This window comes from Natator depressus, chromosome 3 (genome assembly GCF_965152275.1).
Source record: "Natator depressus isolate rNatDep1 chromosome 3, rNatDep2.hap1, whole genome shotgun sequence".
Lineage (NCBI taxonomy): Eukaryota > Metazoa > Chordata > Testudines > Cheloniidae > Natator > Natator depressus.
Genome location: NC_134236.1, coordinates 141227001 through 141240131, shown reverse-complemented (window position 1 = coordinate 141240131; position 13131 = coordinate 141227001). Strand labels below are relative to the sequence as shown.

The 13131-nt window shown below is 36.9% G+C and overlaps 1 protein-coding gene across 10 annotated transcripts in view; it reads left to right on the top strand.

Annotated features, from left to right (window-relative positions):
- Positions 1-13131, top strand: part of CEP170 (centrosomal protein 170) — a 190815-nt gene that overhangs the window by 81952 nt on the left and 95732 nt on the right. For all 10 annotated transcript variants that reach the window (XM_074948913.1, XM_074948909.1, XM_074948914.1 and 7 more), the window contains exons 5-7: positions 269-324; positions 1270-1432; positions 3899-4033. In XM_074948913.1, coding sequence (XP_074805014.1) covers positions 269-324; positions 1270-1432; positions 3899-4033 — 354 coding nt within the window. The remainder of the gene's footprint in view (positions 1-268; positions 325-1269; positions 1433-3898; positions 4034-13131) is intronic.

Genomic DNA, 13131 nt, shown 5'->3' with positions numbered 1-13131 from the left:
AGTATCTTCTGGATCTTTTAGAAGCTGGATGAGACTGTCAGGGGTTTTGTGAGAGCTTTTGTAAGTAAGCAAAGTAAGAATTTATCAAATTTCTAATCTTGTATTGTTTGGTATTTTCATCCTATTAAGTTACATTTATTCCATTTTAAAGAAAAAAATCTCAATTTTTTGCTGTGGCTTATCTTAAAGTAAGACTTTCTGTCTCTAGTGTAAATTTTTTTGGAGCCGTGAAACTTTTCAGGTTGTTTTCCTTATCATTTCATACATACTAATCTTTTTACTGTAGTCAGAGGTGAAATGAGGGTCCCTGAAGAAGCCCTTAAGGTAATAACATGCAATCACTACTGTCACAGTTTAAGGGTTAACTGCACCTTTGGCCTCCCCTCCCCCCATTTTGCCTTCTCAGGGCAACCACTTAAAGTTTCAAGTTTTTTAGTGGTCACCTTTCTCATGTGGAGACCCATGTCTCTCTCTCCAGGCCGGGTTTTAGGCTTGCAATCCCTCTGCACCTCACTGTGAGTTCTCCAGCAGATCTGACTTGGGTCCAGCAGTGGTTCACTCTTTCTCCAGGTGCTAGACTACAACAGTGCAGACCAGTTATTAACCAGCATTCACAAAACAAAGTACATTTACTCTTGAATCATAAGCATCAAAGACCAAACATTAAAAGCAAAGAAACAAACAAACAAAAAAACAAACACCCACATCATCCAACAGATCTACACATATGCTAAAAGCTTACTAGAAGTCACTCCAGCTCCAGCATTTGGCTCTGGTTGGTTTCAGTCTTTGAAATCCCTCCACTGGGTTTTCTCTCGTGGTTTTACAATTTCACATCATGTTTCAGATCAAGAGCAAGAACACCCTGGTGCAGTTCAGCTGTTTCTTTATAGAATCTGGGCATTTGATCTCTGGCTGACTGTAACAGGTAACACCAGTCAGTGCTCTTCTTCTCAGGGGGCAAAGCTTCAAAGTCTGAGTTTTTGAGTAAGTGGCACTGGGGATTTTGTATTAACCGCCCAATTCCCCAGGAAACCAACTTACTGAACCAGGACACTGAAAAGGCATTCAACATCTATTATACCAGAAGTCCATGACTCTCTGGCACATTTCGATATACTAGTCTTTCGAAGTCCTCGTGCTTCCCAGATTTCCATCTGTCACACCTTTATTTATGTATTCTGCCCTTCTCTGTATATGTATAACTATAGTTTATGCAGTTTATTTTAGTTGAGATCTTTTTCTCTTTTTTTCTTAAATGTTGTTTAGCATGAAAAATTTACAAGTCAACTCCAGTTATCCCAAAAATCCTCAGAGGCAGAAGGATCAAAGCCAGTCAGCTCCACAGGTGTAGAGCCAAAGGTACCAGATGCCACAGGTGAAGTGCATCACAAAGCTACAGAAGCATTGAAATCTGAGGAAAAATCTACGGGTGAGATAAATTTTTGTAGCAATACAAAGTATAATTAGAGAAGGCAAGTTTTTTCTTTCCTCAGATATTTCAGCAGATACTGTAGACATGTTGCAGAAGAGATTTTTAGATATATATATTTTTAAAAGGTTTAATAATAACCCTCAGAATTTCTAGCTTTCTTTATCACAGCATCTAGACATGAATATAAAAACTTGCATAAGTTTTTTGCTCTGAGTTTTCTGAATTTCCAGCTCTTCCCCTGCACACAGCCACCACACCCAGTGCAAACTTTTGTGAACTTTAGCAGTGGTAGAGTGGCACTTTATTGAATTTGTTCACTAATGAAACTTTTCAGTTAACCAGTAATATTTTTTAGTACTCTTCCATTCTTGATAGTTCTATTTTGTTGTATTTTTCTGTAATATTTTTCTGTTTTAGTAGGTTATAGCATAATTTATTATTTTTTCTGGTTATATTAATATTATTTGTATTACTTTCGCGCTTAGGGACCCTGATAATGGACCAGGACACCATTGTGCTCGGCGCAGTGCTAACACAGAAGAAAGGACAGATTTTGTCCCAGAGACTCATACACTCACCTGAGAGGTAGGAGATATGGATTCAATTCTTCTCTCTGTCTGATTCAGAAGATGGATTTGAATCCACATCTCCTATCTGCCAGGTAAGCGTCTTACTCAACAGGGTATATAGTTGTTCATTCTCTCTCTCCCCTCCCCTTCTCCCCCCACCCATGAATATTTTTGTAAAGTTGGAACAGTTTCATTATGAACAATTGAGAGCAGAATACCCTGTAGTCTACTGGTTAGGGCACTCATCTGCTAGGGGAGAGATTTGCATTCAAGGCCCTGCTTCCATGAATATTTAAGTATTTATACAAAATGGAATGTATTCAACAGGAGAGACTGAGAGTAACCCACCCCCGAATAGCCTATAGTTTGGTGGTTAGGATGCTCACTTGGGAAGGGAAGATGTTAATTTAGATCCCTATTCTAGAGTGGGAATTCAAACCTGGTTTTCCCATCTGTCAAGCAAGTGTCCTAACCATTGGGCTAATGGGGCGCACAGATTTTCTTTCTTATCGGAATCAACCTGAAAACATTTTCATTTTATTGAATTAACCTATATGAAAAAATTTTCCCAGCTCTACTCAGAAGTGTATTGAGGTCTTGATTTTTTCTTCAGCCACTTGTTACATACATAAGTGTTTTCTATTGTTCATGCAGTTAAATACACTAAAATTCACTCTATCGTTTGTTGCTGGTTTTTTTAAACTATAGTATATTCTAAGTTAGAAGAACATTGTTTTGGAAGAAAAATAATTAGATATATGGGTATTTTAAATTGTATTAAACATTTGAAGCGGCCATCCATTTATTTGTGGGTGAAGATTAACCCTTTGAACACTACTGAACAAACCATTATTTGCTAGCAAGGTAGAAGTTCACAAATAGTCCTTATTTCTCAGCATGCAAATAGTGCATATTACTGTCAAAATATATAATACTTTCAGATACTCTGTTTTGTGCGCCAAACAAAAATGTCTGATATAAAATTATAGAGATATGGGAATTCTGAAAAGGAAACAGAGCTGTTTTTACCATAGAGAGCACGTATACCCAGTCACTGAGATATCTGGTGTTGAAATACAATATAAAAGAAGTTAAGATATATTCCATTAGAACATGATGTATGATATTAAAATTGCCAAATCTTAATAGGGTGCAATATTGTCTTAAGAAATATGAGCTGTTCTTAATATGGAGAGCAGGTCAGAGCTCAACTGACTGGTTAGTCATGGAGGTGGAATAACTGTTTCATATCTAATTTCTTACTTAACCCTTTCCTATTCAGATACTTGTACTATGTATATTATAACTAAATCATGAGATTTAGTTCTTTTTTATAGTTATATTTTCTTACTTAAATATGGCTTTAAAAAATAGTGTAGTAGAACTAACTAATATATAAGTGTGTACGTATTGGTGTTCTTTAGTAACTGCCAGCTATTTGAAACCTTGGCAGCATTACAAAATTTGATCAGTTTTCCATGTGATAGTATTCCAGCGAAAGTTCAGTGTGGGTAAAAGAGAGAATCCTTTCACAGAAATGGTAGCTTTTAATAATGTGCTGATAGTGAGTTGATTTGTCTTTTAAATGAAAGCAGAAAGTAATATTTAAAAATACTATGCAGTAGCAGCAAGATGTAAGTCACTTGTATTTGCATAAATTCCTAAGCAAGCAGTTTTGGTCAGATCATTAGTAAGCTTTTATATTTAGCATGCAGGTCATTTGTCCAGACATTAAATTGGTTTTGTATTGGAGGAAACACAAGCAATCAAACTGTTTCAGCTTTCAACATACAAGATCCATCAGAACTTCTCTTTCTCCTTGTCACTTGTATCTAAACATCTTATGTAAAGTAAATGGTGAAGTAATTTCTTTGGCTTTGGAATATTTTTATAGATCTTTCTGCCATGCCTCGTGGCACACCTTTGTATGGACAGCCATCCTGGTGGGGTGAGGATGAGGCTGATGAAAAAAATGGTTGCAAACAAGATGTCAAACATGAAGAAAAAATACAGGAAACAGGAGCTTCAGGTGAGACTGTTCAGAAAACATTTCAATTTGTAGTATCTTTTTTACTCTTTAGTAAGTAAGTAGCTCTTAAAATGTGGGACCCCACAGAGGTATATAAGAAAGATAACTGTTTTTCAATAATTAATGACTTATTAATTTTGTATGTTCTTTTATCACTGTTAAATACTGTTGCTTCACTAGTATCTGAACTTTATGCTGTAGAGTTGCCTTTCTCTGTTGACCTTCTGTTTTTTGTCGCTGTTTTATGACCGCAAATATGACAGATTTTCATCATATTGGAGTTTATGGCTGAAATCCTGGCCCTATTGAAGTCAGAGGCAAAAACGCCCATTAATTTTAATGGAGCTAGGATTTTGCCCTTTGTGAATACCTTCTTTAGTTCTCCTCAACTATTGCCATGATGCAGTGGGCAGAGTTATTCGCCAAATATTTAATAAAGCTGTGCTTTCATGAACAAAAAGGATATAAATACATGTTGGAGATTCTGACTGCTTGAGAAATTTCTCAACTTCATTCTGTTTAATACCAATTCACATAGGTGTTGGAACTAGGGGATCTGAGGGTGCTGCTGCACCCCCTGTTTTGAAGTGGTTTCCATCATATACAGGGCTTACAGTTTGGTTCAGTGGCTCTCAGCACCCCCACTATACAAATTGTTTCAGCACCCCTAGCAACTCAACCCAGACAAAGATTTAATTATTTGTTTCCACGTAATATCCACTATGCATTTAATCCAAATTCTAATAAATGAGATTTTGTTAACCAGCCAGGTTTCTGGATTGCTGACAGTTATTCAGTGATAAAAGCTAGGATAAGTTTGTCTAGTAAAAAAAAAAAGTTCATAAATAGCAGTTCAACAATAACAGAACTGTACTGTTCTGAGTACAGAGTATGTTACTTAAATCACTTTGTACACAGTACAATAGCTTACTAGTGGATATAGTGAGTAAAGTCATTCTTCCGAACTAGTATCGATCTAATAGTGATTAAATCCACATCTGTCATTTGGTATAATAAAAATTAATCCATTGTAATGGACACTGTCACCAAATCAATATCTCTGACTGTGAAAATAAATGGTTCTGTTTTGTTTTGCTGTGTGGATGCCAGCAGTACAAGATTCCTTCTGGCAATGTTCTGTGCTACTGTCATTCCTTAATGTTCCATCAGCGTTAAAGTTAGTCCATAGTTAATGCAAAAAAAAAAAAAAAAAGATATTCTGATTTATATGTTAAATTTGCAAGAAAAATCCTTGTTGTAATGTTCATTTACCCATAGTTTCTGTAACTAGGACTTTCCATTTCTACTAGTTATGCTGTTAAAAGTTAGTTTGTATAAAATATATGGCCAAAACTTACAAATGTGGATACCTAAAGTTAGGCTCCTAAATCCATCATGAGGGTATTCAAATAAAAGTGGACTCACTTTGGAAAGTGTTGAACACTGACAAATCCTATTTAAATCAAGGCAAATCCAAGCCACTTTTATTTAGGTGCCTATACATGGATTTGGGAGCCTTACTTTAGACTTCCACATGTGAGTGAGTGTGTGTGTGTGTGTGTGTGTGTGTTTGAAGGTGGGTTTTAAAAAAAAAATTGGGATGATTTTTGTGTCCTTCCTCCTTTTACATCATCTGTTTTAGTTGCCATGAATCCTACTAGAGAGGGGTTGGAGCAAGCCCTAGAAGTCTCTTAAAATAACCCAAAATAACTTAAAAATGTAGTGAACTTAAAATCCAATATCTTAGGACCTTTGGGGACTATATGTGAGTTTGGCAGCCTTGGATTTCCACATTCTAATGGAATACAGCTTTCACCACTAGGGCTTTAGTTTAGTGGGTAGAGACTGGGTAAAGACCTCCAAAGGTTTCTTTTAAAGTGATGACTTTTTTGTGTAAACATTTTTTTGGTCACATTCTGAGGTTTTTATGGCTCTTCTTGAGTCTACAGTTGGTCTAAGACACCTAGTTTTACAGGCATAGGTATACAGAAATAGTCACAATAATATGCAAGAAACTCTCTAAATTTCATTACAAAAAATCTGTACTGTATGTAGGATAAATTAAATGCATGATAGTGTGATATAAAGGGTTTGTGAATACTTGTCTGAGATAACATAACTGCATAACTCATTTGTAAATTCACCAACCTACACTTCATGTTAATTAAAAAATTATTTCTCTGAAGATACCATTTTTGCAGCACTCTCACTTCCGGGTCCCAATTCCCTAGCAAGGGACAGGTAGAATTCCGTGAATTCTGTGGGGTTTTGGTCTGTAAAGATGGTGGTAGAGTTCTCGTAATAAAGTCATCAGTGACTAACAGCTGTCATATGTGGTTCTGTCTCCATTCCTCTCAACATAGGGAAAATTGCATGTGTTGTGGGGCTGGGTAAGGAAAAATATCTGTTGCTGTCTGTGAAGGCAAGTAGAAAGCAGTGAGCTTTAGCATCATAGTACTTTTCTCCCATGGTGTTATTGCCGCCACCTCCTTTTTTCTCATCTGGTCAGATGCCAACATTTATGGCATTGTTGACTCCATAGGTCAGTAGTCCTGACTGTTCTTCTGATTCAGAGGAGGAATATTGTATGTGAACATGTGGGAGGATAGTTTTCTTTTAAGAAAACAAAAGTCAAATGAAGAAGGGTAATTTTAAGAGGGATTTTAAAAAAAAATTATTGTATTCATTTTTGTTAGTTTAATGCTACATTTTGAATTGTGAAATTGTGCAATTCTGTGGTTTTGTTGTAATTTTTATGTAGGACTATTTGTTCTTTAAAAAAATAAAAAAAAAAAAAAAATCTCTACAGAATACATGTGCTGAAATAACACCACTTTTTGGGTGACTTCTGAAAATCTCACCCAAGGTATGAAAGTACTCCAGAATGATGTGCAATTTGTTGTCTTATTTTATTCATACATTAAAATTGCTTTCTTCATAATAGCATAAGTACTTTGAAAGAGAGGAGTGGCTTCTACAGTGCTGTCTGAATTCAAAGAAAAGCAGATAAGAGAAGCCAACATCTGATTAAACCAACTAGTCAATGAGATAAAAACCTGCCTTAGCAGTAGAAGGGAAGGAAAAAGAAAGTTTGTCTGTGCTAGAGAAGAACTTCAGTAATGAATGGAAGTCTAAAGGATCTGCTTAATGTGCTCAGTTGTGGTAATTTACAAATAAAGTGAAGAATGGCAAGATTAGACAAAATTTTGATACAAGGTTATAAAAAAATATTTGGGCATGGAGTCTCCCAGGAGAATACATAATGTGCATCATCTCACTGTGGGAAACAGTTCCATTTTATCTTTGAAATACCTTTTCTTTGGTTGTTTAATCATGAAGATACCTGCTACAAACAGAATCACTGTAAGAGAGATTAAATAAAAATATTTGTTCAAATAGCTTCTTTTTTTAAATTGAAGGTTATTACTTCTAACAAAGAATGGAATTCAACTTGTGACAGAAGAATATAGTGAACAGACTTAAGTGAATAAAGTTGTACAAGAGCATTAAAGCCAAAAAAAAAAAAAAGCCCCATGAAACAAACAAAAACCACAAACCCTATATTGGTGAATATTTGGTTCCTTTCTCTAAAAGGATTCAAATTGCAAGGATTTAGAACTTTAATAATTTAAAACTTTAAAACAAAAAATAGTGACTTTATTTTCTTAATCACTTTAGGTTATCAGTAGACTTTCAAACTCAGTCTCCATGTGTTCCAACTTCTGTGTATTTGATATAGAATGTTTATTAGTGTTGGCAGAATGCCTGAGCAGACATGTCAGGTGGAAGGCCATCTTGAGGAGACAAAGGGCTTTTTCTGGACTGGCAGGAAGAAATGGGTTGTAGCTCCTTTATGTGTCCCCTCGCCCTCCTCTTCACATGCCGGTCAACTCCCTCCCAACCTCAGAGGGAATCACCTGAGCTGGTGGGTGGGCTGGTAGGGCTCAGGTAAACCATTGGCCCCTGCACACATTGGGGAGTGTATATAAGCCCTGGCCTTCCAGCCTGAATCCCCTCTCATTTCTGGATTAACCGCTCCCTCTCTCCCATACCTAGAATTAGGGTAGGACTGGGTTTTTTGGTCTACTGTAGGCATTGTGATAGTTGCTTTTTGAGACTGGGAAGGAATTTTTCCATCACTGACAGATTGGCTGGGGGGGGGGGGGATAGGGTTTGGCATCCCCGCAACAGCTCAGGAACCCCGTCAGGAGGTAAGGTTCAAGCTGTCATAATTTAGCAGGTGACAGGTGTACAATGCAGGTATTTGCTCCTTAGAGGTCCAGTTCCCTGATAAACTAGCATTTGAATTAGCCTTCAAGACCATTCCTAAAGAAGCTGAGAACAGCTCCTAAAGTGTGGTTCTGCGAGGAGACCAACCCTCTTTCCCCAGACATTTACCCCTCGTGAGGGGAGAGAGGTGGGGTCCCAGCAACGGGCTGGGAACCTACTTCGGAGGGCTGGGGGTCTAGTGGCAACCCTCCATCAGGTGGAAACAAAGAAGGAACCATGATCTGCACTGTACAATTTATTGCTGAATAGGTTGAGTTAATGAGTTAAATTTAGTAAAGTTATGACCTAATTAAATCACATCCCTTGGATCCTGTCTGTCTTCTGACATGTGCAGGACAAACAATTTTGTTCTATGTGGTATACCTTAGTGGGCTTCCCTCCCCCAGAAAACCTGCTTTCCTGTGATACTAGTATTTGCTGTAGAACTTTTCCAAAGTTACTAAATATTTTCACACACTTTTAATACCAAATAAATTATTACATAGCCTTTTTTGGACCACTTCACTGGTGCATGATTTCCTAGGCTTGCTCCCCCTAAAGTTTTCATCCTTCCATTAAAACTTATTTTTGTTGCTTTTCAACAGACTTGCATATAATTTTTGGTGTCTCGACATTACAGCATAAGTACATTCAGGCAGAAATTGGAAAAACCATTCGTGTGTGAGGGAAACATTCTTTATTTATTATAACTGGAACTCCTGTGAAATTTCACATCTCTTTGAATGTTGTTTCAACTTTTTAGATCTAACCTGTAGTCCAGCACTGACCAGCTGAGATAATAGCATATAATTTGCTTTTTTTGTATGGTAAATCATTGCTATCTCAGATATTTAACACAAACAAATAAAAGATCTTTGAAACAGCCTTCTTAATGCAAGACTGTCTAGAACAGTGGCCACCAAACTCTTTTGCTCGTGCACCCCACCCCACCCCCTTACCAGGTCCGCCCCTGTCCCCCAGGAGCCGCAGTAGGGAGCTGAGCCCGGGTGCTGGGAGCAGGGGCATGGCCCGGAGCGGAGCAGTGGGCGGAATGGGGCTGGATGGCACTTCCTCTCCACCCCTCATGGGGGCTGGCCCAGGCCCTGCCATGGCCCACACACACACGTTACTCCACACAGCCCTACATGGGTGTGCCCCACACTTTGGGGACCATTGGTCTAGAACAAGTAAATTATAGATTCTTATATTTATAATTCTTCAAACTTTTGTTTCAATAACACAAATCCAAAAATTTTAATAAATTAATCTAAATAAGAGTCTCTATCAGACTTTAACAATTTGAAAAAAAAATTTCTCTGTTGACCAGAAGGTAAAGTATACATTACGATAGATGGAGCATGATTTAATGAGGAGTTTGATATGGGAGATTTGTCGCTGCTAAACCAGCTATGTGAAATTAGTCTTTAAAATCTCAAGTTAATGAGATTATTTTGGTATTACTGTCTTTCAACCTTACTCTAATGGAAAATGGAAACTCTAATGGAAAATCTTTGTAGTAAACAGAGCACGGTGGACTCGATTCCAAAAAGGCACATCCTTGTGCTTTTGTTAGAGAAATATAGTGATGTAATTTTGTGATCTATAGATCCATGAAATGGTGTATACAGTATGACTTCATATATGACCCAATACTGCTGCTTTTGAGCTGAGTTCAAAGTACTCTCATTTGCTCTAGCTTTCTCTGCTAGTGGAAAGTATACTGGGATCTAACTCTTCTCATCACACCCCTTTCTTCCACTCACCCCTTCTCCCCCCCAAAAAAATATTTGTGGTTTCATTAATTGCTGTAGAATTTGGCATCACTAATTCTCCTAATCTGAATTTCTAAATCTAAATGTATAGGAATAGTGGACCAAAAACTTAAATTTTTAAATTCAGTTTAAGGCTTTGAGGAGAACATTATTTAAGTTCTTCATACAGTACTTTATAAGATAGGGACCTAAATAGTTCTGAATTCCAACAGTGGGTAACTTTAAAGTATTTTTAATATGTAAAGTTTCTTTGCAGGTAACAAAAAACTGCCATTCTAAGGCAACACTAGAATATTAAATCTCTGAAAGATAAATTAAAAAGAGATCCAGGTGATCCTTAAAATTAAACAGTAAGGCCTCAATTCAGCAAAACACTTAAGTGCATGTTTAAATACTTTGAGGTACAGGGACCTAGAATAAGTGTGAGTAATGCTTATGTCAGCCTATGCAAGGCTATGGAAGTGAACGTGCACAGCATGTCACAGGAGGCATTCTGAACTTTGTAGATCAGGGACCTTTTAAAATATTTAGACAACGAAAGATAGCTTGTAATCCTCTTTTTGTAATTTTTAGTCAAGTTACTACTTGTGAAAAGTGACATACAAAAGATAAAAACAAATGTTTAGAGAGCAACTTCACACATTTGCTAAAAGACAAGTTGCTATAACATAAAAATGTGGGGAAATATTTGTATTTAATAGTGATAAACTATTATTTAGATTTTTCTGGACCTGATGGGAAATATAGGACATAAACTAAAGTCACTAGAAAATTGTGAACTATGAAAAGCAAAAGGGCCAATAAAGGAAAAGAGAGAGGAAGTATGAAAGAAAAAGCAATAGTCTGGAAAAGAATCAGAAAGGAGAAAAACAGGATAAGAGATGAGAAGAATGGGATTCCACTAGGTACTAATATTGGCACACCTTTGCTTCTGTCTCTGAAAAATTGTGTTACATTTCTTTTCAAATAGTGGCTAACAAGACTTTTCAAGAATTTTGGATTATTTTACTGGCATGTAAATCTGCTGTTCTGATCTCCAATTCATGCTTTTAGGTTTATCTGTCTCTAACATTAGCATCTGGATTGATGGAGTGACTTTGTCATTTAAAAGAGAACATGGAAAAGCTATCAGTTTATTTATAGTCTTGCTACTGGACAAAATAATCACAAACTAGTCTGCTAAAATAGAAGAAAGGACAGTAACTGCAGATCTTTTTCTTTGTTCCACTTTTGCTGAACTGCTCGTTTGAAAAATCTGTGCAATGTCACGTCATTTTTTGTGTCGCTAAAGTGGAAAATATATAAAATCACACCGTGCGAAGTACAGAAGAGAATTTTTGAATAATAAATAACCTGAATATTGTGGAAATAGTTTCTTAAAACTGTTACATGTTTTTCAGAAGTGCAGTACAAGTGCCTTAAAAAATCTCCAGTCTTGCAGGCCAACAGATGAATTCCATTGAATAACCATGAGTACATATACATACATTCTTGTCCTGCAGGACATATGGAATTTTAGGGCCCCATGATTATTTGCGAGTGTGCAAAAAAACAAAATAAAAAACCAACATAGCTGTAAAACTTGGTGCCAGTGAGGATACAAAGTGAGTTTTGCTGGGTTTTTTTTACCCAAGTTGTGAGTTCATTCCAGTAAAAAAATTTTCTGAATCCATTTATTTTCAGATGAGATAATGTATTAGGCCAGGTATTCTTCAAACTCTTTTATAGTGTACACCACCACTCAGTGACGCCAGTGTCTCATGGATAGCCTTCCTGCCCAATCATGATCACTCAGACTACCTCTGCTTCCAACTCTTATGATTCTATTTGCAATCACACAATATCCCTGTGGCAATTGCAACGCTATTTGCTTCCCTGTTTGCCTCCCAGAACCTGCACCTGGTTCAGTTTCCTAGCTCAGGAACTGTGCAGGGTGGAAGATCTTCATCTCCATATACACCCCTTTATCCTCTGCCCTCTGCTACCGAGAAACTTACTCTCAACTCCTGCTTCCCCCATCCCACACCACTGCTCACAACCTTCCTTGCCCTCTCACAAATCTTCAAGCTCTACTTCCCAAGATAGGCTGTTTCCCCATCCAGGCTCCCTGCGCATGCAGTTCATGTGACGTCAGCCTTGACTTCTCCCACCATCCAGCCTCATTCGCTTTGCTCTCCAGCGCTAAGCACCAACTGCATTTTTCCTTGTGCTCCTCTGCTGCAAGACCAGGACATTGCTTTCTTCCTCTGACTATTCCTGCACTCCCCACACCAGCCTGGTGCTGTCCTCTCCCCAACCCACTCCACCAAAATGATAATTTATAATCCATTCACAAATGCATTTTTGTAATTCCTATTTAGCTCAGAAATTGTTGTGATGAACCACTTCAGTGTTAAGTGTTTATGTAGTTATGTTTCAGTACTACATACATTTTCCTGATGCACAGATTGCTTGGGCAGTGCGGATTACTTTATGGTATTATGAAGGCAAAGGTGAGGCTATTTTACAGACTCTTATTCAGTTTAATCTCTACAAATCTAATATAATACCAGTAATTTAATTTTAAAAGATAACATAGTTAGAGCATTCCCCGAAAGGAGATCTGCATCAACATGAAACTTGGGTCTTTTTTGTTTTTGCTTATGCTACAGTGGAACATAGAAGATTAAAACTATATTACATTTTGTTTCTTGTGCTGCTTAATCATTGAAAAATCTCACCAGATTTTTCACACACAAGATTGCAAAAGCTGTAGTTTGAAAAAAGTTCCTATTTTTTAGCTAATATATTTAGTTAAATTGTTTTTGTGCTTACTTTTAAAAAAAATTCTTACCTGTTTTATGAGGAAATCACTCATTGGCTTGTATGGGGAAATCTATAATTTTTTTAAAAATTACTCATCATACCTTTTTCTTTACCTAAATTATTTGAGATAAATTCATTCTTTGTCATAATTTAGGTTTGAAGTAGATTGACTTGCAGTCTTAAAGTGTTCCGATCACATTTTATGTATTCCAATTATGTTTTTTTCAGGCTATTTAAAGACCTCACTTTATA